General features: G+C 37.0%; 4 protein-coding genes and 1 non-coding gene across 5 annotated transcripts; 2 read left to right on the top strand and 3 right to left on the bottom strand.

The window, feature by feature from the left end:
* Window positions 1–1,555: 1,555 nt before the first annotated feature.
* LOC129306507 (probable small nuclear ribonucleoprotein G) lies at window positions 1,556–3,538 on the bottom strand. Its single transcript, XM_054947140.1, has 4 exons — window positions 3,402–3,538; window positions 3,256–3,278; window positions 1,987–2,108; window positions 1,556–1,873 (listed from the first exon to the last, which is right to left on the bottom strand). Exons 1-4 carry the CDS (start codon window positions 3,434–3,436, stop codon window positions 1,811–1,813), a joined length of 243 nt encoding a protein of 80 aa, XP_054803115.1. The 5' UTR covers window positions 3,437–3,538; the 3' UTR covers window positions 1,556–1,810.
* Window positions 3,539–3,610: 72 nt separating this feature from the next.
* TRNAP-CGG (transfer RNA proline (anticodon CGG)) lies at window positions 3,611–3,682 on the bottom strand. Its single transcript has one exon. It is a non-coding gene; the product is annotated as a tRNA-Pro (tRNA).
* Window positions 3,683–6,513: 2,831 nt separating this feature from the next.
* LOC129307322 (auxin-responsive protein SAUR21-like) lies at window positions 6,514–7,733 on the top strand. The gene has a single exon (XM_054948258.1). The coding sequence runs from the start codon at window positions 7,045–7,047 to the stop codon at window positions 7,408–7,410; it is 366 nt and encodes a 121-aa protein (XP_054804233.1). The 5' UTR covers window positions 6,514–7,044; the 3' UTR covers window positions 7,411–7,733.
* A 634-nt stretch (window positions 7,734–8,367) lies between these two features.
* On the bottom strand, window positions 8,368–11,266 carry LOC129307321 (uncharacterized). Its single transcript, XM_054948257.1, has 3 exons — window positions 10,216–11,266; window positions 9,271–9,439; window positions 8,368–9,013 (listed from the first exon to the last, which is right to left on the bottom strand). The coding sequence occupies exons 1-3, from the start codon at window positions 10,981–10,983 to the stop codon at window positions 8,544–8,546; spliced, it is 1,407 nt and encodes a 468-aa protein (XP_054804232.1). The 5' UTR covers window positions 10,984–11,266; the 3' UTR covers window positions 8,368–8,543.
* A 2,227-nt stretch (window positions 11,267–13,493) lies between these two features.
* On the top strand, window positions 13,494–21,499 carry LOC129306271 (kinesin-like protein KIN-5C). Its single transcript, XM_054946760.1, has 23 exons — window positions 13,494–13,670; window positions 13,775–13,904; window positions 14,531–14,689; window positions 14,780–15,129; window positions 15,209–15,347; window positions 15,452–15,549; window positions 15,679–15,835; window positions 16,386–16,455; window positions 16,575–16,651; window positions 16,939–16,992; window positions 17,092–17,172; window positions 17,252–17,363; window positions 17,435–17,521; window positions 17,604–17,779; window positions 18,306–18,467; window positions 18,537–18,644; window positions 18,852–19,010; window positions 19,098–19,181; window positions 19,302–19,507; window positions 19,589–19,690; window positions 19,877–19,986; window positions 20,547–20,698; window positions 21,037–21,499. The coding sequence occupies exons 1-23, from the start codon at window positions 13,612–13,614 to the stop codon at window positions 21,232–21,234; spliced, it is 3,030 nt and encodes a 1,009-aa protein (XP_054802735.1). The 5' UTR covers window positions 13,494–13,611; the 3' UTR covers window positions 21,235–21,499.
* The last annotated feature ends 3,171 nt before the right edge of the window (window positions 21,500–24,670 follow it).

Below are 24,670 nucleotides of genomic sequence, written 5' to 3'. Positions count from 1 at the left end.
ATGTCGTTTGATTGTTTGGTTCCCTTAGGCGAGAAAACAGAAGAAAAAGATAAGAATGTTTACGGACATTACACAAGGGCACTATAACATCGGAAAATGAAAATCTCCTAGTGGGGGGAAAACTATGTCATCTGCATGATAGCTTTCCATTTTTCGCTGCCTGGCCTCGTTGTTTCTTAATCATGTCGAGTACAGCTTACAGCAAGTTTCTATCCTCTGAAAGCATTAACTTCGTTATCAAATGACCTAGATGATGCACTCGAATTCCAAATCATTTAAACTTCAATTGCTTCTATCCATGTCAACTTTGATTTTTTTTTTTTTTACAGACTCTTGATTCAATGATGAGTTCAAATCGGTTTCGGGGGCGTGAATGGTGCAGTCGGGGGGTGGCTACTACTCATAAAAGGCCATAATAATAAAGCTACTAGTTCTCTAATTATAATCCTAGAAACATCTTTAAAAAAAAAAAAAAAGCAGTACATCGGATAGGACAAGCAAGTAAATGTTGCTCAAGTAAGTGAAATTGTGGCGGTCGCTTGGACATATTGGTAATCTGTCGGAGCAAGTGTCACCAAACACGGTCCAAATGAAAACAGCAATTGAAAGGGAAAAAAATGATGAACCGGAGGAAACAGGGAGGTACATTACTTTTTGTCGAAGCAAAAAGGAAAGACTTGTATGATTTTCTTGAGGGGTTAGAGGGGGGAATAACTTTTTTTTCTCAACGGACACAATGTTAAAGGAAGATACTGCGAGTTACTTTACAGCAGGAGCCCTGAGAGCCGAGAGGTAGAGGCTAGAGAATCCTGCGTTTAACGACACCCTGGACCTGAATCTCGCCCGCTGCACTAAGTCGCAAGAAACTGTACCTAGCGGCTCGCGGGAGCCTTTTTTATGATATACTTCTTGGCTTCCCGCCTGATGGAACCTTAATAAAATATACTGAAAAACCAACTTTAAGGGAAGACTTTTACCGTTAGGGGTCTCTTGGAATAAATCTTATGTACTCGATTATCTCTTTCAGATTCTACGATAATTCATTCTTCCCAGCATACCAGAGCTGGTTGCGTTAGTTGAAGTCTGTTTTACTCTCAACCCTTCGCTCTGGCGTTAACAGTTTCAATCATTCAACGATCGAAAGAACAAAAGGCACTAAAAATGAGCGGGGTAGCCGCTAAGAACCAGAGGAGCTCCCAGAGAGGCAAGGATAGCTTCACCATAGCCATGCACTGAACAGTTTGCAGAGAAGCCACAAAACGGAAGAGCATTTTGGAGGTTCGGCACAGGGATGATCAGATAGCAAGAAAAGGAGACGAAGAGCAAAACTGGTATTATCGAGAGACAGCTTGGATCAGAGGCGTTCGGGCGAACAAAAGGAAGTTTGGAGAGTAGACGTTGGGATTGAGCCGAAGGCCGGAGAAATGCAGACGTTGGACGCTGAGTCTCCGCTTCCAATGCTTTCAACCCAGAGAGGACGAGCCAAATTTCATGTTTAATACCCAAGAACACCAATGCTTGAGTTGAGAATAACGTGTGCCTTTACTATAACAAATAAGCTGGCAACGCAAATATATATTATATGCCCGCTCGCTCGCACAAAAATGCAATACATTAAAATTCAAATCCAACTAAAAGTTATATATAACCATAATTTTGTCAAGCTAGGTCATTCTAAAGGTATTCTGAGCTGACAGAATTGATTTGCACACAATCGCCAGCATGAAGATCCAGTATTAGCATATCTCAACAATTCCTATTTCAAATGCACACCAAATGAAACATGATAATTGTGAAGATGAACCAGAAGTCACTGCGTCCTGTTAACAGGTTCAAGTGCCTCGACAGTGACTACACTGTTTCCTCTGATAACCTGCAGCAGTAGGGAACATAAACACAACTTAAATCAATAGGATTTACATGCTAGAGGCTGGAAGATCTTTAATACTGATTGTAAAGCAGAGAATGGAAAGAACAAGAACCTACCACCATCCCTATGTCAGTTTTCTCGTTGCCATTCACCTCCACAGTATTGTCAACAACTAGGTTCATGAACTGGTCAAATCCCCGAAGTGTGCCAATGATCATACGATTGGCATTCAGCTTAACTGCATGGAGACACCACATGCATAAATATTTTAGGGTGATTTCATAGGTTTAACCATATGAACACATGCACGCCTCAAAACAGAAGTCATGGATGATAAGCAGAAAATATTGAAATTGGGAAAGGGGGGATCCAAGCCCGCAGATTCAGACATGAAACAAAGTCTTCACACAAATATAACTTCTTCAAACTATTTGACTGTTTCAAACAATTAAAGTCAAAGATAGCATAGGTGCTGCACTAGGAATGGAAGCAGAGGCAGGACATGTGCCAGCTCGACACCTCACCAGCTCCAAGGTGGGGCCAAGGTACCTGCCTCAGGTGCGGATGATCAGATCATGAGGAGCTTGGGGCACCCACCTCCGCGTCTTGTAGGAAGTTAATAATTTATTCTCATCAAGACCAAATGAACTTAGGGAGGGGGGAAGAGACAAGAACATGCTCACAAGATATCAATATGAAATAGGCTTCAAACTAATAGAGAAGCTGTAAACAGACTCTTTCATACGATTATGTGGATATTTCAAGCTCCATCTCTAATAATTTTGTTGGCACTGTTTGTTTTACATTATCATCAGTTAACTTAAACCAAATTCAGAAATCTAATAACCATTAGGTCTTGCCACCTTTGAGCATCATATCTTAACTTTCAAGTCCCAGACAGCTATAGACAGCTTCATCAAGGTTCCGCCATGGGTTCTTACAGATTAACGCCCCCAATTGATACTTATTTCAATTTTGTTGGCACAAAATTTCATACTTAATAATTCACTTCTTAAGTAGGCTACAATATTTGAACAGTTAATTTGCTAAATAAACTAAATATTATCAGCTATCAAGTAAATATAATCACAACAATCTAGAGAGCTGATGATTGAGCAACGAAGGTTCTGGTAGTTCCAAAACTAGGAACAAGATAGTGAAATATGCTCTTTGCGATACTGATGAATCCCAAATGAAAATCTAGGGCATTCGACTAGCTCTCAAACGAACTTTGAATTGATACAAACAACATTAGAACGATAGATCGCAAAAACTACCAAGGCAAAACCAACTCCAGAATACTGAATACTTCAGTTGCCACGAGTAAGTTCCAAGACGACTCCTAAGAAAAATAGAGAATTCGAATAACACAAAAACAAACTTACTTTGGAGCTTCTTGTCCATATACCTGTCGAATCCCACAGAGAAAAGAATAAGAAAAGATTAGTACTGCTCCGATTAATGAGAACTATATATAGAATACAAATGTGTTAATCAGATTGAGGTACGACTCGATGAAAGCGATGCTTACTTCTTCAGATCCGGCGGTTGGCCTGACCTGCTCATGGTGGTGTTAAGTTTTCAGCAAAAGAGGAGCGTTGAGACGGAGAAGATTTGAGGCATGAAAATTTAAAACCCGGCGCGCCGAAACCCTAGTATTGATTATTGGGGCCGACGTGTCTCCTAATTGGCAAAGGGTACGGAAAAAAAAATGACCCATCTAGGGTAAAAGGCATATGTGGGGTGTTGCGAGAATCGAACTCGCGACCTCTCGCACCCGAAGCGAGAATCATACCACTAGACCAAACACCCACGGCCTACTAAGGCCGGCAAATAAAAGTTTTAATAAATTATTTAAGATCTTGTTTTGACAATATAAAAGGAAACTAATATATGCTTCGTATTGCAAACGGACAAGCACAAATCTAGAGACCCTTACATCATATTTATTTAAATTTAAAGTTTTTATATTTTTAAAATTTTATTGCAATATAAAGATACTGATTGATATTAAATTTCTTAAAAAAATAATAAAATTATCTTTCATTTATATTAATATTAGAATTTTATTTCACTTAATCATTATTCTATTTCACTTGTTAATTTATTTACAAAATGTTATTTATTACGTTACTTTACTTATTTTTATTTAAAGTATTTAAATCATTTCAAGATAAATTGTTAGTTCTTATACTGCATGTTATTTTTATCTTATTTTATTTGTCCATTATCAAATTGTCACTTGATTTTATTTTAGAAAAAATGAACAAGTGAAATATAGTAATTAATAATATTATGTAAATAATTGAGTAAGTGAAGCAGTATAATTCTTATATTAGTTTAAATGAGAGATAGTTTTATTATTTTAAAAAAAATTAATATCAAATTATTTTTCCTGAATTCCAGCAAAATTTCAAAAAATTTAGAAGTTTTAAATTGAAATAAGTATAATATAAGGGTCTTTATTGAAATTTTTTCTCTAAAAATATGTAAGACATTCATATTTCTTCAAACTTTTCATGAAATCTGCATTCGGAAAACTACCCGTATTGTGCCAGCAAGCCCTCTAAGTCCTCTGTCATTCCCGTGAATGAACTCAATTTCCCGGTCAACCACAGCTCTCTCTCTCTCTCTCTCTCTCTCTCTCTCTCTCTCTCTCTCTTTAAGATTGGCAATTACCTTTAAGCCGAACGAGAAAGATTGAGCGAGATCCTAACACCAATCTGGAATCAATTAATTTTCATATTCGTTGAACTCTCACGTGGACTCTGAATTATCAATGAGTTCAGATTATAAGGACAGGATGGGTTGTGGATTTTTGGAATCCGTTTAATATTGAACGCTATTCAGTGAATGAACTATTTCAGTGGGCTCACCTGTTACCACCTCAAGTGATTTGGATTAGAAGCACGCGAAGTTTGCTCTTAGCATGAAATTCAGGGATGGATCTAGAACTTGACAATTTTTTTTTTCTATGGGGTGAGTGCTGGATGAAGTAGGGCGGGCAGTTAATTATGGATTCATTCCATAAGTTGCTGAAGAAGACTATAGAAATTTCTTATTAATATTTTTATATTGTTCCCCTCCCCTTTTTCAGTTGCAAAATTACTCATGTTTTATGATTGAGTAATTTTAACATTTCATTTTCAATGGATAATATTACCAATTATGATATGATAGTAATCAATTTTAGTTTTGAAAGGTTTCTATCAGTAACCGTGTTTGTCACAAGCATTGTCAATAATTTTATGTATTTCTCTTGAAGATGAGTGTAATCTTTGACTCAATTTAACATTTTTTAACGAGAGCATTAATTTCTCTTATCAAAACTTTCAATCAATATCATAATATATACTTAAATTTTTAATTTTTTCAATACTTTTTCTAGTGTTTTTCATATGAGCTTTTTTTTTTGGTAAAAAGTTTTTTTTAACACAGGACAACACATCAGCAAGAATTAGTCCGATTATTAACATCACCCACGTGTAAAGGGGCCTGTGAATTTTTTTTTTTGGTGGGGGGAACTATGAATCTGAAAACATAAATTATTAAAGTCAGAGAAACAGATACTAGTAATTGAAATTACAAGTAGATTGAATCCATGACCTTCTATTTATAGAAGAAGTTACACGTCCCTGGATTATAAGGTCATTGACAAGTTTAAATCTATCAGCAATATAAAACCGCAATTGATAAGCAATGTATCATATATTTAAAGTGCTTATAGAACAGTAAATGTTGCCATGGTTTTGACAAGCTCTTGCGAAACAAATTTAAATTTTGCCTTCGTGAATACTGTCCTTTAATTTTTTATTATTTCCCATTTGGTGTCGGAATCTTCATTTTAATTCTGAACTTTAAATATGACATTATGATTGCTTGTTCCTCTGGGCTTTTAGGGGAGCTGATACAGTGGCAAATTGGTTCGGAAAGGCTTTGTTATAGAAACTCTCTTCTCTGGATTGAGTTGTTAAACCCTCAATTACTCTGCAAAGAATTTTAGAGATTGATCATTCTTATTTCAGGGATTCCAGATGATTTTGTTAGTTTTCTTTTTTCATTTGTTTATTTTGTTTATTGTCGAACCTTTGCTGTTGTTTTATGTAATCTCCTCTCTACTGGCCAAAAACCACTACAGTATTGAGATGCGAACCTCGTTAACAAGCGTCTCGGCCTATGTGCGGTGATCCGCGATCCGTTGAATCTTGAACTCGAGACATCCACCAGTTATGGGTCCCGTGCATGTTTAAATAAAAATAATTACACGTAACATATTTAAATAAACAAAATGAAAGAAAAACTGCTATAAATGGAAACGGCACAGTATATTCTATATATAGTCACATCTGCATTATTCCTTTTCCACGATGGTAAACAATTCAATTGAGACATGGCCATGTTGATTTCAAATTAATCATAATTGATGCGTGGCAATGGATCGGACCTCTCATTATTGCCGACTTCGTTATATTAGCACGCAAGTGCGGTGCGATCATTTTTAATGGATGGCAGACCTTCCATCAAGCACACAATACAACAATGTCAAAGCTTTGATTTTTTACCAGGGCCACAACTATGTGATAGCAATCATTTATTTTGTGGTCAAACAAAAATTAAAAGAGATTTCTTTTTTATTTTATTATTATATGGATTTGATTGGTTTTAAGGCGATTCTGGTGCTATCCGTCGTTGACTCGCTGAATTGACTCATTCGCTCGGTCGCAGAGAATTACTTACAGCCGACAAATGTGGCATAGAAACCCGCCAATTCTCCACCATTTGTACTGCTCGCTCGATGGCGTTTGCGACTGGGCGTGCCACCCGCTACTAATGGCTATTCTATTGTTTTTACCATGTGAGATAATACTATCTTCTATCTTTTTAACTATTCCTCGGTCAACCTCATCCAACAACCACTTGACACCTCATCAGTATTGTATACCTTTAAAAAAGAATGTTTCCTTCGATACACCTTAAAAATGTTCACATGTCAAAGATTCCCAGATATTCAAAAGTCAAGACGTGACACTTTCAAATTTTCGACCCAATGCATGCGTTACTCACTTCACTTTCACATGTATAAAAACTAAATCCTTCCTTGACAAAACGCATATGTGCAATCTTCTGAACTCTGATTCTTCTTCCTCAGCGTCCCTTGCTAGGGAAGCAGATCGATGATATCGTTTAAGAAATTGGCCAAAAAGGTGAAGGCTGTTGGTGGGGTTGACCCAGAGCCTGTCTACCATGAGTGTCTGCTTAAAGGACGCGACGACGAAGAAACCCCATATAACAGAACCCCGACTGGCTTTTTCGCACTCTATGTCGGGGAGGAACGTCGACGACACGTCGTTCCAACCAGCTATCTCTCTCACCCGTTGTTCAAGATGTTGCTGGACAAGGCATACGACGAATATGGCTTTGATCAGAAGAACGGCCTGGTTGTTCCCTGCAGTGTTTCAACGTTTCGGCAGGTGCTAAGTGCAATAGAATGCAGCAACGGGAGGTTTGATTTGGCCAAAATTTTTGACGAGTTCCCTTGAACTGCAGTGACAAGAAGCTCTTTCCTTTTCCTTTCAATCAGAACTAGAGATAATATCTTTTGATTTGCAGTGCTATATGCAAGCCTTGTTCTCTATCTAGAAGTAGGAGACACACACTCGTATAAAGCATGACCTTGCTATAAAGTTCACTGGAAGCTGCTGAAGCAGACAGTTTTCGAGTAGGAATGGTCTGACATGTAACTAGTTTCCGGCATAGTGAAATTTGAAGTTCGGTTTGCTTACTTCAACAAGCACATTCCCTTCTTTCTCATTTGTCATAACTGGTCTCAGTGATCTAATCAACTGGCCACAAAGACTTTTCATCTGTGTTCGCGATCTTTTCATTCTGAAATCTTCATCCAATCATTTGGACAAATGTTTAGGAAAATTAACATTTTACGTATTGAGCTCTGTTCGCTTTAGTTCAGTGAGCTTACCACCACCTTATATTTTGATGTCTTGAAAGCGTGAGAAATTGGAAACGTAACGTGAGAGAGCCCCCAAACTAAGCCTCGGCCAAATTATGCTGACTAATTAAATGCACGCACGGGGAGAACACAGACTTTTCTGCAAGTCTGTGGGCGAAGTGAAGAACGACTTGCCAAATTTTCTTGTATCCAAATAAAGACATACAGAGACACACACACATCAGAAAGGAAAATACATTGACCCGGCTGGTTCCACCCATCAGCATAACGGATCTTAGTCCTTTCCCCCAGTTTTATTGTTCTCGAGACTACTCCTAAACTTCACAACGTCAGGACGAGAAAGGTTTAAATAGGAGATCAGTTTACTTCGGCGATTAGGTTTTAATTTCTTGAACGTTATGCCTGTCTTGGAAATTTTACAGGTAGTAACTTAATTCATTTATAAGATTTGTTGAAGTTGGAAACAAAAATAAACATGAAAAACAGCCATTTCTAGTTCTGAGGGGCAAGGCGGCATCTTCGGTCTCACTAGTCACTAAACATTAGTTTATATTTCTGATGTCATGGCATCTTTGATTCAACTGTTCTCATTTTCCTGATGGGAAAATATTTGTTCTCAATAGATCATGTAAGAATTCACAACTTCATTGACTCGCGGGGTAAAGCTGGGCAATGAATTGGTCAACATACGATAGCCATGACAGTTCAATTTACTGATCCATCAAAGTTATCAGCATTCACTAGGATTTTCTTCATATGATCGACTAGCATTAGTACCTGCTCCCTAGAGTGAAGCGGTGAGGGATATACACATGTGCAATTCAATCTTCCCCTCCGTACGGTGTCAAATATGGCTATGGATGGCCCCACGCCATGGACGGAAGAGCAGCCCTCATAGTCTTCCAACCCAACCTCTTGATGCATTTCATCTGATGCTGAATCCTCAATGACAGGGTCTTCAAACACTGAAATTAAGGCCGTCCTCTGTGACGAGGATGGCGTCAAGCCCGGGTTGTCAATGGCTTTGCACATTAGGTAGTTGAGGTCAGACATGTCTGTGAAATGCTTGTTGCACTTCTTGGCATTTTCAAAGGCCATGTAACTTCTCTTTGCCAGCTCCCAAAGAGTTTCTCCGCCCACATCGTGTGTGTTTAAGATAGCAGAATGATAAAATCCTGAACCAAACAAGCCATTAGTTAGAAAAGCAGCCAGGGGACCATATTGCTCCATAAATCTAAGCTCTTAGTACAGAGATTGATGCTGAAAATTTTGAGTCTAGGCACATAGCCGATAAGTATCACAAATCTAGATGACAGTTTTGGTCTTGACTCAGGGTACAGGACAAGAGAACTAGTGTCCAATAAATTACTTCAAAATGATATAAGAAAACTTCATTTTCAAACTTAATGCATCACTCATTTGCGTGGCTTACCAAGATCGTTGCTGTTAAGGATTGGATCAAGAATTGTGCGGCAATCAGCGAGAGTTACTACGGCATATTTCTCTTTCTCATAATCAGGACGGTGCTTAGACGCCCATGAGGCGATCATTCCAGCTGCCGCAAGTGCCCCACAAAGCTTGATTCCTCTTGATTTACATCCCTACATATTGCATAATTAAACTGAATCATCACATTACCAAATCACATGCAAAAGGCAGATGTAGCATATCATGTCAGATATCATAGAAGTCAGAAACATACAGATTATGGATCCTTTGATACTTAATGCAACATTGCTATGAAACTTGGCCACCCTTTTTTTTGCCCCCTTTTGTTGGCCAGAGAAACTTGGTCACTCTAAAAGGAATCGTACTTGAGTATGACACGTATTGAAAAAAAAAAAAAAAACACTTACTAGATGACATGGTATACTCACACATTTGCCAGTAAATATAATATAAGGATATAAAGGACTTAATCTACCCCAAAAAGTTATGGGTTTGGAGAGGACCACAAGACTACAGCAGTTTCATGATTATGGGTCGTTCAGATAGCAATTTACACTGTAAATTTAATTCCAGCATCACACTACTGAATTTTCCTTCACAAAGTAACAATTCATTACTATGATATCAAATTGATTTAGTTCTCACGGTCCAAATATCTTTTGGCCAAACCATCATTCCTAATCAGATCACTGCGACATGTGATTCCCCCCTCCTCCCAGGCCCTTCCGAGTCAGAACAGAACAGAGTTATCCACACCCTTCTCATCTTCGAGAAGCATTTTTTAAAATATAAACGACAGACTTGTTGACGCAATTAATAAAAATAATATCCAAGGAAAATTTTCTTGTTCTTGATAGGATTGATGGATAAAACAATTATTAATTAACGTTGCATGAGTTATCACAGGGAATAAGAAATAATAACTCACAGCAATTAGCCTCTCTGTTTCGTCCGTGTTCAACTGCAATTTGGCTACCTTAGAGCTTCTCGGGGAATCAGCATCCACGAAATCCAAATTCGCGAACCTAAAGGAGTTCAAGGAATATCCTAGCACGTCCAATCCACGCGCCCAAAATCGCTTGTTGGCCTTCCCCTCTGGAATGAGATCCTCGATCGCCAACCTGATCTTCTCTTTTCTCCCCAATTCCATCTTCGTCCCTTTCCCTTCTTTTACTCTTCCACCCACTTGCTCCAGCAGTTCCTTCAGCAGCGCCACCGCCGCCGCACGATCGCATGCTGACGTGTGAAGCCGGAAAAACACAGCCCATTGGCAATCGCTTACCGCGTAGAGGCTCGCATGGAAGACGTCGGCGTCAGCGGGCATTGAGCCGCTATGATCACGCCACGAGTTCCGATTCAGCTCATACTCGAGGATCCGATGGAAGGGGCTGATAGGGTGATCGTTTGATTCACTCCCGATGATGCGAGACGTGTATTGCAGATCAAAGGGCGTGATTTGGATGTGAGGATCAGGATGAGTTATGAAATGGAAGGTGTTGGTAGAGGCGTCCAGATGGAGTTTTGAGCGGAGGATAGGGTGGGAATTTTGAAGATTGCGGAGTGCAGTTTGAAGGAATGAGACGTCAGGGGATTTGGAGAGGAGGAGACCGAGAACTGTAATCCCGGTGCCAGAGAGGACGGACTTGCACCAGCTGTACTCGGTGCCGCCGACGGGTCGAGAAGTGGGTTCAGGCATCGGGGGCGGGAGGAGGGTGTCCCTCTTCACCGGTGTTGCGGGAGATGATGCAGCATTGAGGCCACGGGATATATTAAGTAAGGAAGGCTAGAATTGTAGACGACGATAAGGAAGAAAGAAACAAGATTGAAGCCACGGTCGATACCTACAGCTGATTGAGAGCCGTGGAGCCCATTTCGATTTTTCTAATTGACGTTGGAATTGTGTCTTGGCGCAAGAAGCTGGGGAAAATGACCCAATGAACGACAGAAGCTTCTTGTATTCGAGGAAATTGAAACTTGAAAAATGATAGTCTGATCCCCTGATGTCAATACACACGCTCTATTTTTCTTTCTTTCTTTCTTTCTTTCTTTTTTTTGTCAAATAGATGAGGAGGTACTTGAAACTTTTTGACGTGTTGTTTTAGGTCACTCGGGTTCAAACTATAGGAGTATGTCGCTTGGTTTGTAGTTCCACGTGTTGTATTTATGGTTGTTTAGGATTTTTGAATAAATTTAGTAAATTTTATAAGTGTATAAATGATGTAAATTTTGTTGGGATGAGAAAAACGCTGTGAATTTTAAATCCTCGAGGTTAAGTTAATAAAGTTCAACGTGCGTGCACTGGAGTCAAAGATAAAATGTCATATTTTCAAACACGAGACAGTGAATGCAATCACTTCCCGCAGGAAAAATAGGCTGCGTAGGTCCCTTTCCTGACCCCTGGTAAGTCCCGTCATGTTTGTGTATTGTTAATTTGATAATTTTTCCCTGGATTTGTGGTGCTCGCTCTTTCGTCCAAGATCCGAAAAGGATAAGAGGATAACGTGTTGGGCAGTCTTTCAGAGGGATTGGATTTTTTGGCGTCCTTTGTATGCATCTTAGAGGATCCAAGGTTTAGTCAATCGGATAGGAGGAACGTATTGATTGTCGTGTATGCTGTGCTGTGGCTTTGCATTAAAAAAAGGATATTGACTAGCCATTTTTAAGTATAAGCGTTGATTACAATTTTCTATGACTTTTCTAAGTTCATCTTTTTAAATATGGATAAATTAAATTTAAAAAGTTATTTTATTTTTAAACTATTTTAATTATTTAACCATTGATGATATAATTAAAAGTAACTTTCATTTAGGGGAAGGGATGTGTATAATATAAAATATATAAATAATAATATTGTTCATTGTTCGTAAATAATTATGAAAAATCAATATTAATGTTATTCTTATATAGCCTAGTGTGCATTGTATGGATTAGAAATTATTTTTGCCCCTAACTCTTTTATACAACGTGTATATTTGGTTTTTAATTTACATTCATAAAAAAAAATTATTTGGAAAGAGCAATTATTTATTAAATTTGACAAAAATATGTCCTGAATATAATTTAAATGAACTCTTGAGAGAAATCCAGATAGACTTAAAAACTGTTGTGTGTCTTTAACTATTTATTAAAATAATGTTATCCAATAGAAGTCAAAATCACTGCAATACTGTCTTTAAAATGATAAAGAATGACATTGATTATTCACTTTGGGTTGATTTTAGGATAAAGAACAGTTTTATCATTGAAAGTATTCATGAAAGATAGCACGCATCACAATGTCCAGAAATGTGTAGCGATTGATATCCTTACTTTTTTACTGAAGCATGTGGCATGTTTAAGGCATCATGCGTTTTGCTAACTAGACACTTGTAAGTAAAAAGCTAATAAATCTGGCTTAATATCATTCAGCGATATCGTCACAAGCTACCCCGTTTAATCATATCTATCGAAGATTTTTTTTTTTATCCCATCTATATGTTACATTTTAAATTTTTATTAGAAACTTTACTTGTACTCCCATGAAATACTGACAGAAGAAAACATGTTATTAAACTATATTATATTTAATAGTGGAAAGTTAAAAAATTATTAAACCTTGAAACAAAATTAATAAATTTTAAAATGTTCATTAATTATAATGAAATATGTTGAAAATAATTCATAAATAACATCTCAGTATATCTCACCAGGCCTAAAGAGTTTTTTTTTTGCTTTTTTAAAGCCAAACTTGATAATAAAAGTTTGTGTGTCCAGTAATAACACTGTTAGGCGGTGGGTTATTTATGTTGAGTTTAAAAATATTAAAAAAATAGTGTTATTTTGTTTCAAAGTTTTTTTATAGTGGGCCGAGCTGTCAATTGACAGCCCAATCCAACTTCACAGAAAAATGCAAGAGCCCAATTGAGCTCGTGGTGCTCACTTTAAATTTTGCATTGTTCTTTTCCCGGTGAATAATTTAATCCATCCATTTAGTACCCCAACCTTTTTTTTTTTTTTTTAATTTGCGTGTCAAAAGTAGCCCAATTGATTCCAAGGGAAATTTGCATGCGTGATTCAAAATCCAGGGGTAAAATGGTCACACCGAAATACCCTGTTTGAACAGTCTCAAAAGGACCGTCAGATCGGAAGTCGAACATCTGAGCCGTAGATACGAAATAAAAGGCGAGAGCGGCTCTCAAAAATTTCAAATCTCAAGCACACCCGCTCTCCTACCGATTCACGAAGGCCGGGTAGAGAGAGAGAGATATAGAGAAACGAAGTGCAGAAGCCGATCTACTAACGAAAGAGTGAAGGTTCGTGTGATTCTTGATCTCTTTGACCCACAATGTCCTCTCGCAACGACAAAGAGAAGGGCGTCAATGTTCAGGTTCTCCTCCGTTGCAGGTATTCCTGTCTGTGTACACGATGACCTTTTGTGCATTTATCTTCACAGCTTCTCGACATTTCGACTAATGAGGCAACATTTTGGTTCATTGTGTAAATTCCAGGCCGTTTAGCGAGGAAGAGTTGCGGACCAATGCACCGCAGGTTGTCACCTGCAATGAATACACAAGAGAAGTAGCGGTGTCTCAGAACATTGCCGGCAAACATATAGACAGAGTTTTCACATTTGATAAGGTGCTTCTTTCTATCCAATTTTTACCGCCCACTAATTTCCTTTTTTTTATATTCACTGTGAAAACTAGCTTTCTACAGGTAGCCCACTTACGTTTATCTACTTTGGTTTGTTTTTTTGCAACATTGGCATGTGGGTTCTATACGGTCAAAAGGAATCGCAGGTTGCGGGGAAATTTTTATGGGAAAAAAATGAAATGGTCCCCCTCCAACAAGTTCATTACATTGAAAATGAGCGATGCCGAGAGATGTTATTGAAGTCATGGTTAAGGATTTTGCTTGGATTAGTTTTTCTGTAGTTCTTCTTGCTTATCTTGCCTGTGTTTTTTCCTCGATGAGAAATACAAGATCGCTTGGTTGAAAACCAGGTATTCGTCAAGTTCTGTAGTGATTCATCAATCAACCTGCTTAACATTGTTACAGTTACTATTAGCCTTTCTTTGTGAGGATTGCCAGGGACACGTCTTTGAGATTGAGAATATGAACACATTTTTAGGCTCATGCATTATGTTGCCAAGACTTTGAATCAACAAATTGCACTTTGGTTAACTTTTTTTGAGGAATAAATGTCAGAAATGTGGTGTTTAAGCCCGTCAGGAGCTCCAAATGATCCATGGCATATTTCGCAGGTTTTTGGTCCTTCTGCAAAGCAAAAAGATCTTTATGATCAGGCTATCATTCCGATAGTAAATGAAGTTCTTGAGGGTTTTAATTGTACTATATTTGCGTACGGTCAAACTGGCACGGGGAAAACATACACAATGGAAGGTGATTGCAAAAGGTCAAAGGTATAATTCAGTGCGTTCTCAAAATGTTTAGTGCAAGTACGACTTGCTTACTCATAGTTCATGCTCACTAAGTTTATTCAACCACTGCAGAGTGGGCTGAATGGAGAGTTGCCTTCAGACGCTGGAGTCATACCGAGGGCTGTTCAACAGATTTTTGATACGCTTGAGAGCCAAAATGCTGAGTATAGCGTGAAGGTCACTTTTCTAGAATTGTATAATGAGGAGATCACTGATTTGCTCGCCCCTGATGAAATTTCAAGAGTTGCTTTGGAGGAGAAGCAGAAAAAGCAGCTGCCTCTCATGGAAGATGGTAAAGGCGGAGTTCTTGTAAGAGGTTTGGAGGAAGAAATTGTGACAAGTGCTACCGAGATCTTCACTCTTTTGGAAAGAGGCTCTGCCAAACGACGTACTGCAGAAACTTTATTGAACAAGCAATCAAGGTAACTGTTGCCTTTTGTCTCTTGCTTAGACAGATTACAAGTTTCAGTCTTTTATTGAGATTTAATTCTTCTTTTTCAGTCGGTCACATTCCTTGTTTTCTATAACAATTCACATAAAGGAAGCAACCCCAGAAGGGGAAGAACTAATAAAATGTGGAAAGCTGAATTTAGTGGATCTAGCAGGCTCAGAAAATATATCTCGTTCCGGTGCTAGAGAGGTATTACTCTTTGACGCAAATGAACATATGTTCCCCTTGATATTCATTTTTGGGTTGTCTCGGAAATTAAGCTTGATTAGGGGGATCTTGTTTTTTTTTTTTAGGGTCGTGCAAGAGAAGCTGGGGAAATTAATAAAAGTTTGCTTACTTTAGGGCGGGTGATTAGTGCTCTTGTGGAGCACCTTGGCCACGTTCCTTACAGGTTCTTTTTCCTGCAATGTTTGATTTAGTTTCACGATAGAAAACGATTTAGTCCTTCTCCATATCTTTGTGAGTGGGCATGTGTCTGTGCATGTAATAAGCATATAATCTTTGTAAAATTGGAATTTAGGGATAGCAAGCTGACACGTTTACTGCGTGATTCACTTGGGGGGAGAACCAAGACTTGCATCATAGCTACTGTTTCTCCAGCTGTTCATTGCCTAGAGGAAACGTTGAGCACACTGGATTATGCACACAGGGCAAAGAACATTAAAAATAAACCCGAGGTGTGTTACTGCTGGAGGATTTTAGATTGTTTGTATTTGTTGGCTTTCTTATCCTACATTCATACTCACAAATCATTTATGGGGTTTTTGAGAAAGAGTGAGTTGATTGATCTATTTTGATCCTTTATTCCTTCTAAATATCTGTTTATGTTCACAACATCTTTCGAAAATTGGGTATTTCTATTTATATACTTCCATCGGGGTATGTGTGCCTTTTAACTTTTTAAGTAACCGAGGAAATTCTGAGATTTTTTTCCCATTAGCAGGGAGTACCTGCCTTTCCTTGTTATGAAGCATTATTCAAATGGAATATTAAGTTTCTATTTGCAATTTCAGCTGTTTACTATATGTAATCTAGATATCGCTTATTGATTAGTTTCTATTCGCAATTCAGTGGGGCAAGTTGTGCTAGATGTGGATTTTATGAATGACAAATGTTGTCCACTTGGGCTTATTTTGATGAGATTTTCATTTTCACATTAGCTTTGAGGTGACTTTTATTGTCTCTCTCCCAAGGATTCTCCGTCTTATTCCTTTCTGTTTATTCCAGGTTAACCAAAAAATGATGAAATCCACCCTTATCAAGGATCTTTACGGAGAAATTGAACGCCTCAAAGCAGGTGAGTTGCTTTGTTTCTGTTGCGTTTGCCTAAGAGCTGTTTAGGCTCTTCAGAGTAGCCTTGTGTTCTTCAAAGGACATAGGTTTCTTCAACATCAAGGAAATTTTGATTTTGACCAGAGGTTTACGCTGCACGGGAGAAAAATGGAGTCTATATACCAAAGGAAAGATACTATCAAGAAGAGAGCGAAAAGAAGGTTAATGATTTTTTTGCATGTGATTATTTTGCTTGCTTCCTCTTTCCTTTCTTTGCTATTAATTCTTTGTTTTCACCATGAACGGTACACTTCCCCGAAATTTTAACTCAAGTGAATATGGTGAAAAGTTTCTGATATTATTAGTTTATTTAGGATGCTTATTGTTACTTTTGTATGGACTACTTAGTATGTGGGAGTTCAATTAAGACATCAATGTGGTTCTTAAAATCATTCGTGGAAGGCTTCCTTTGAGTCCTTACACTGACGCGTCTTTTCCTTGTGATCAGGCTTTGGTGGATCAGATTGAGCAGATGGGGATCACATTAGAAACTCATCAGAAGGTTTTCCCCCTTGATACCATTGGCTATTTAAATTATTATGTGCCAGCGTCTTGTTTTTGTTATGCTTATTTTGTTTCGTCTTTGGCATTCTTCAACCAGCAACTGGAGGACTTGCAAAACAAGTACATTGATCAGGTTCGCCAGTGCTCTGATTTGAACCACAAACTTGATTCCACTGAGGTGAGTCATTCTAGTGCTTGTTCTTTGCAGTTATAGAGTCCTGCCTGCATTCTTACCCAAAAATCATAAAACCGCACAGAAAAACTTGAACAAGACTAGCAAATTGCTTGCCAATGCAGAGGAAGAACTAAATAATTGTCGTTATTCTCTGAAAGAGAAGGATTTTATCATTTCTGAGCAGAGAAAAGCAGGTATGTATGACTGTGGGTTTCCATCACTTTTCTTAATTCTTAGTTGTGCTCATGTTAATTATGTACTACAGAAAATGCTCTGGCTCATCAAGCATGCGTATTACGAGCTGATCTGGAGAAAGCTCTCCAAGATAACGCCTCATTGTTTTTGAAAATTGGTAGGTCATATTCTATTTTATGCATCGCTTGATTAGTGTTGTTTAAACTGCTTACATACATCTCTGCCATGGTCTATAACAGGTAAAGAAGACAAATTGAACACCAGCAACAGAGCTTTAGTGAACAATTTTCATGTGGACCTCGCCCAGCAAGTTGGTTCTCTTTGTAACACTGTCACAACATCATTGGCTCGACAGAATGAACACCTTCAATGCGTGGAAAATCTATGTCATTCGTTTTTAGGAATTCACGATAAGGTTTGTAAGACAAATTTCGGTTGCCTTTTTTCTTGCCTGTTACATTCTATCCTGTTTCATTCACTTCCTTTTCTTGAATATTTCTTCAAACTATATTATATTTATTTCAGGTTCATTATTCTCTCATGGTCATAAATATATGGATGTTCTTACTTGGTCATGAATTTCAAGACCCATTTCAAATGACAATGCATCATTTATGATGCGTTATCAATATAACCCTATTTAATTCTTGTCAATTTTTTTTTTTTAAATAGAGCTTACTTACTCTTTTAATGTTATGGTGATTTTATTCTGATAAACCGAGCATTAAATGAAATGATATAATTATTTTTTCCGATAAAATTTAGAAATTTTATTCTTGAAAAGACATTGTTATTTTTGTAATCATTTTGTTAACCAACTTTAACTTCCTACCTCAATCTACGTCATTCGGTTAAAGGGTGAGCCAAAGTTCTTAATCTGGTTCATGATTTTGCATGTCGCGTTGTCTTCTATTCTCTTATTGATTTTACATTACCTGTAGGGGGTTGTTGATGTTAAAAAGAAAGTGGCAGCTTTAAGGGCTTTGCATAAATCTCATGTTGAGGCAATGCAAAATGTTGTGCGTTTGCACAAGGCAAACTCTGATGCTGCATTGGAGGAAATATCATCACTTAGTGCCTCCAATTGTCATTCTATTGGAGAAGTAAGCTTATTCCTCTGTTATGTGATATTTCGTTTTTGCTTGACTCTAATTTGTTTTTCAATGAATCAGTTTCTCGCATCTGAGGACGCCCAAGTAGGTTCCATATTTGATGATCTTCACAGTTCTCTAACAACACAGCGGGGGGAATTTGCGGCCATTGCAAGGGAACTACGACATGTGTGTGGTTTAAGTTTTGCTCCCGCCTATTTTATAATTTTTATGTACTTAGTTACATTTTTGTGGTTTTTGTTTCGATATTTTGTATAGTTCGTGCCCCACTCCACCCCCCTTTTTTTCTGAATAAATAACAATACTGTTTTTACTGATTTGATTCTTTATCTACTGATGGTGTTTGTTCTGCCCTGCGGATTGTCGATGAAAAAGCGATTCAATCATAGTTTTGAGCAAACAAAGCAGATATCTGAGTGCACTCAAGAATTTGTGGATAAGCTTTTGGAAGAATCTAAAAGGCTTGAAAACTTTGCATCACAAGCTGACGATACGCAGACAAAGAGCATTGCTGAGTTTAAGAAAGTTTACGAGGTAATAATGTAACAGCGATAAACTTTCTTAAAGATGGTTTATTGGTGTTGATATCTGACATGTCAGAGTCGATCTTATTCTGTGCAGGAGCAGTCCAGATCTGACGCTGAGAAGCTTATTGCTGATATGACTAGTCTAGTGTCTAATCACATTCGTCGGCAAATGGATCTGGTCAGTCTTCGGTGTTTCTTTGGTTGTTTTTTTCTGGGTTGGGGAAGGGGGTGGGGATTTTTGTGTTCCTATAGCTTCTTTCAGTTAATTTACTTAACGGAATTGTGGGAGACCTTGTAGGTAGATGCAAGGCTTGTTGATCTTAGAGAAAATGGCATCGCAAATAAGTCATTCTTGGAAGGACACGCGTCTTCAGTGGGAGAAATTGTGAGTCATGCGAAAAGAAAATGGCAGGCCTTCTGCACGCAGGCAGAAAAGGATGCCAATGATACTGCTGATTATTCTGCAGTTAAGCATTGTCGTATGGAAGCGCTCTTGCAGCAGAGGTATTTGTTAATTGTTCCTCCTCGATCTCTCGATAATGTTATTGACATTCTTTCCTGAATCTGTTTAAATCCTTTTTGTAGTTTTGGTGTGATTGATTCAGCGCGTGCACATACAAAGAAGACACATAAAGCTGTTAATGAGATGGTGACCAAACATGTTTCCAAAATGGAGTCACTTACCAGGTGTGTGGTCAGTTGACTCTAACGTTCACAAGTGAACTCCAGTCATTAGTCGGCAAACATTATTCACTGTTAATAAAATTGCTTCAAGCATAATATTTATGCCAAGTGACACATGGTTTTCCTAATAGAAGTCAACTTATTTATCGGTTTCTTGCGATGCAACTAATGTGAGTCACTTTGATACAGGAATGCTTCAGATAGCAACGCGTTACATGACACCGAAATCCTTTCGACCCGGGTGTCTGCAGAGGAAGATATGGCAAGGAACAGCGAGGATATCCTTCAGCTGTTTGATGGTGAGTATCGTACATTGGAAGTTGATCCTTTGGTTCTCGAGTACTCAAAATTTTCATTAGTCAACGTGCATGAGAATGGCTGCTACACTCCTAAAATTTGGAGAGAAGAAAAAAAGTGGGGCTAGCCTCACCACCGATCTCCTCCTCTTGTTCTCTCTCTGAAATCATTTTAAAGGATCCATTGCACATATGCCATTTTTAAGAGTAGGAATGATTATTGCACTTATGAAGACATTTATTCAAAGATCCTGATTGAACTGGCAACGATTCAATTCTGCAATTAATATATATCAATTTAATCTTATTTAGCATTGTAAAAAATATTTTTATAAATATAAAAATTAGTTTTTACTGGATCTTGTTTAGTTTTTATCCGTTTTCGATGCGATCCATCTAAATGCATTTCGGACCATATCAAGATTTAATTTTCTGGTTCATTGGTTGAATTGTTCGATTCGGTTTAGTTGTGAAAATACTAGTTATGGACATTACGATTTGTAAATTTCTAAAATGTATATATTTTGCATTCATATTATCCTTTCCTGCAATACTTTGTGCAGACCTCCACGAGAAAGAGCGGGGAACCATATCTGGAATGTTAGATGTTGTCAAAACTCACGCAAACACACTCGAAACTTTCAGAGAGGATCACTCTGGCCAAGCTGATTCTATTAAAGGGAAGGCTAGTGAAACTTTTGAGCAGCAATATCGGGTAGGTCTCGTTGGCCATTTTATTTTATGGTCAGAAGAATGAATTGGCATATCCTTAAATCTTAAGCGAGTGGAAAAGTGGTGATGGATCCTAGGCCCATTAGTTAACTTAACCTAACCCATAGACTTAATCTTATGTTATCTTTCTTATTATTTGTATGTGCTATCGCTGAATAAATCCTAACCCTAAACACATCAGCTAATTTAACCTAACCCTAAACTGAAGAGTATTGCTTCATCTCTAAATAAAATTCATTCGGTTTATCATAAACACAAACAGAGCCTTGTTAGAATTATCTATCATTTGATTATTTCTTTATTTTGGCATGTTTCTTTCAGGACTATGAGCCTACTGGGAGTACACCAGTTAGACAAGAGTCAGAGGTTCCGAGTAAGGAGACAATAGAGTCGCTAAGATCATTGCCAATGGAATCTCTGCTTGAAGAATTCAGAGAAAACAATTCTTATGAATCATTTGGCGTAAAGGAGTTGAAACCATCTCTCATTCCACGTTCTCCTCTCAGCCAGCTTAACTAATGGAGTTGGATATGGGACTCGCTCCTTTATGTCCTTCAAGGGATCAAAATTGTGTCTGTAATATCACATCACATTGATTTTACTACCGTTGAGAGTTGTAATCATGTATGCTCAGATGATAAAATGTAATATGGATCTCATCTAGGGATCTGGTTGGGTATGAAGTTATAATAATATTTGTAACATCTTTTTAACCGTCCACACAACGATTGAATTATCATCATTTGTCAAGCCTCTTGTCATTGGAGGCACTGTTTCTACTTTATTCTTTTGGTTTGCTCTTCCAAAGCTTAAAAGATTTTCAAACACTTATTTTCAAAGTTTAATAGTTGGTACTCATCATCATCATCATTTTAAATGTTTTGTTTGGTTATGGAAACCATAAGTGAGCACTTTAATTGCTTGCAAACATTCTTGGGAGCTTTGCCAATTTAGCCCATATAAAAAAAATAATAGCCTAACATTTCTAAAATTTGAATAATGGCCTTTAAATATTTATCTAAAATTTAATTGACAAAATTGTCCTTTTAAAATTATAATGCTCTTGTTTTGGCAAAAGTTTGAAGATTCTAAATATAAGGGAGCAGAGCAGACGAATGAAAACTTAAATTGTTCATATTTTTTATTTTATTAATTTAGATGTTTGATTTTTTGTAATAAGTTAAGAGTTTAGCATTTTTTTTGAGAATTGTGTTTGATTTGTTTTAAGCAAATAATTATATATTTTGTATCTGATCTGCTATATTACATGATTGATATACAATTATATATCAATAATAAATAAGTTTATGCTTGATTGTTTGATTATATTGATATGTGATAGTATATTAGTAATATAGATACATTATTGTATATCATTAATGTATAAATTATATCAATGAAAACTTACAAACATCATTGTCTTGTAAATATAGGGATGCTTAATCCCTTTATTTCTTATGATAAAAAATGAAATTCGAACAATCATATATTAATTATTTATACCATGAAGTGCTTGTGGAAGATATAACTTGTAACATTTGGGAAAATATAACCCTTAATTAGCTGGATAAATGAGATTAATTAAGTAAATTAATATGGTATGTAGTTACAGAGATAATGGGTGTTTTGGGTTGTGATTTTAGCCCTAATATCAAGTTCGGAGTGAGGTTTGGTCACTTAGGTATGAAAAAGTGAGAAAAACAAAAAGAAATAACTCTATGCCATATGTCGCGGCGTGTGTACAAGAAGCTACGGCCTAAGATGCCATCTGAAGAACAAGACCTTTTTTTATGCCATATGCTGTGGCATGTGAGGATAGGCACTATGACACAGGGTGACAAATCTGTAGAAATAAGACGTGAAAACATACAGAAAATAGAAGAGAAACAAAGGAAAAGTGAAGGAGAAATGAATGAGCTCTACTATGGCTTGAAAAATTGAAGCATTAAGAGTGTTTTAGAGCTTCTAAACATTAGAGATAAGTTTCTCAAACATAAATCTATCTTTCTTTTTCATTTTCTTTAGTTGGGAAATTAGGATTGGGTTGAGAAAGATGATTTTCAGTTTGTAGAGACTATGAGGCCGAACCTATTGACTTAAATAGAGTTAATGGGGGTTGATTGAGCCATTTAGACTTAGCATTTATGACTCCAAGTGTTTTAGGTTGTTGGGAGCCATAAACGGATGAAAATCCACTATTAATAAGATGATTAGAACAATATGGCTCAACTAATGGTTATTTAAGAGTCTAATGAAGTTAATGGAGGTTAGGGAAAGCTAAGAAGCCCTATGGGTACCCTTATATGGGAAAAGATTGAATCTTAAGAGTGAATAAGTGTGTAAGTTATTGGTGAAAATTATTCAAAAAGTAGTATTAATGAATTATATTGTGATTAATTGTAAAATGAACATATTTGACACCATTCAGATTTTGTGAAAGTTTTGGGAGTATGTAATTAAAGGATAAAACCTTTGACCTTTAAAAGGTTTGAAATAATTAAGAGAATTTTCTCTTATACTTTTATGTATTAATTGATTTATTAATTTCTGCTTTGCAATTGAAATATGTGAAATTTCTTAATGCAAGTGTGGTATGAAATGTTTAAAAAACTTATATTAAAGTTTTATGGAGTTTAATGACATAGTTTGTGGAGTTTAATTATTGAAAATAGATGGAGTACAATGATAGTAAAAATGTGAAGTTCTATGAAATATGCTTATAAATAGGTGGAGTATAATGATGTTATTTGTGATGGAGTTCAATGATGATATGTTAAGTAGAGTTCAACAATTAAGTGATGATGGAGTTCAATGACATAATGCATTGTAGAGTCTGATGATGCATATTAAATATAACCATACGATGAATATGAATACTTGCTTGCTATGGGTTATTACATTTTATACATTGTATGATCATAAGAGGCAGAAGTTTTCTTAGTAAGAGGAGTAGAAAATTAAAATTCATGTGGTAAGGCTTCTGTTAAAGCTCAACGATTAGCCTGAATTTGTTATTCATATTGTCCCATTTGTTCAATTAATCAAGTTTAATATGGTAATTCAGTATTTTGATGTGGTGTGTGGCTAGAGAGGTGTAATAAATGTATTTGGTTCTGTTTCAGCCCTAATTATGGGTTTGAACTGAAGTCGGGCTACTGAGGCATCGAAAGAAGGAGAAAACATGAAGCAAATGTCTATGTGCCACATGCCGCTGTGTGTAATACATCCACCATGGCATGTAACACATCTACTGTGGCGCACAGATGACCACTAAAGCAAGAAAGCCCCTCTGTGCCATGTGACACAGCCAACAACTTATTTTCTACAATCTTAAGTCCCGAATAGATAGAAAACAAAAGAAGAGAAAAGGGAGGAAATGAAGAACCAGCAAGAAGCTCTACTAGGGTTCGTATTTGGAGCATTTTAGAGCTAATAATCACTTAAGGTAAGTATCATATACTTTATTTCTACTTCTCTCTTTCATTTTAAAGAGAATTAGAGTTAGGGTTTGAGTTGGAATGATAATTTTTAGTCTATATAGGTTATTAATATGAACCTGTTGACTCAAATAGAGTTAACAGGAGCTGATTAGAGTATTTAAACCTCGACATAATGAGTTTTGATATTTTTGGTTGGTGAGCCTTATTAATATCTAAAAAATGGCATTCATGAAGGTTGTTGGAAGAGTTGTAATGCCATTAATGGGAGTTTAATGGCTCATTAATGATATTAGGAGCTAAACATAGTTAATAAACCTAATGGGTAAGCTCAAAGGTGAGAAGTAAGGGTATTGGGTGTGGTGCAAGTATAAGTGTGAGAGTTGAAAATTGGTTAATTATAAATTGAGCATTTAGGCACCATCTTGGCTTGGGAATCAAGCTTGAAAGTATATATTGAGGAATAAATTTTTAACCTCTCAAAGATTGAAGGTAATCAGAGGAACCCTATTTTGAGT

This window comes from Prosopis cineraria, unplaced genomic scaffold (genome assembly GCF_029017545.1).
Source record: "Prosopis cineraria cultivar Desert tree isolate PC_DT_omini unplaced genomic scaffold, ASM2901754v1 PC3, whole genome shotgun sequence".
NCBI lineage: Eukaryota > Viridiplantae > Streptophyta > Magnoliopsida > Fabales > Fabaceae > Prosopis > Prosopis cineraria.
This window is presented reverse-complemented; position numbering and strand designations above follow the sequence as displayed.

Excerpts from the sequence above, each read along its gene's own strand:
- LOC129306271 (XM_054946760.1), top strand. The coding sequence starts at position 13,612 with ATGTCCTCTCGCAACGACAAAGAGAAGGGCGTCAATGTTCAGGTTCTC. Across the intron at positions 15,348-15,451 it reads CTCGTTCCGGTGCTAGAGAG|GGTCGTGCAAGAGAAGCTGG; the intron begins GTATTACTCTTT and ends TTTTTTTTTTAG. Across the intron at positions 19,691-19,876 it reads AAAATGGAGTCACTTACCAG|GAATGCTTCAGATAGCAACG; the intron begins GTGTGTGGTCAG and ends ACTTTGATACAG.
- LOC129306507 (XM_054947140.1), bottom strand. The coding sequence starts at position 3,436 with ATGAGCAGGTCAGGCCAACCGCCGGATCTGAAGAA. Across the intron at positions 2,109-3,255 it reads TATGGACAAGAAGCTCCAAA|TTAAGCTGAATGCCAATCGT; the intron begins GTAAGTTTGTTT and ends GTCTCCATGCAG. Across the intron at positions 1,874-1,986 it reads AAACTGACATAGGGATGGTG|GTTATCAGAGGAAACAGTGT; the intron begins GTAGGTTCTTGT and ends CTACTGCTGCAG.
- LOC129307322 (XM_054948258.1), top strand. The coding sequence starts at position 7,045 with ATGATATCGTTTAAGAAATTGGCCAAAAAGGTGAAGGCTGTTGGTGGG.
- LOC129307321 (XM_054948257.1), bottom strand. The coding sequence starts at position 10,983 with ATGCCTGAACCCACTTCTCGACCCGTCGGCGGCACCGAGTACAGCTGG. Across the intron at positions 9,440-10,215 it reads AAACAGAGAGGCTAATTGCT|GGATGTAAATCAAGAGGAAT; the intron begins GTGAGTTATTAT and ends TGCAATATGTAG. Across the intron at positions 9,014-9,270 it reads CCTTAACAGCAACGATCTTG|GATTTTATCATTCTGCTATC; the intron begins GTAAGCCACGCA and ends TGTTTGGTTCAG.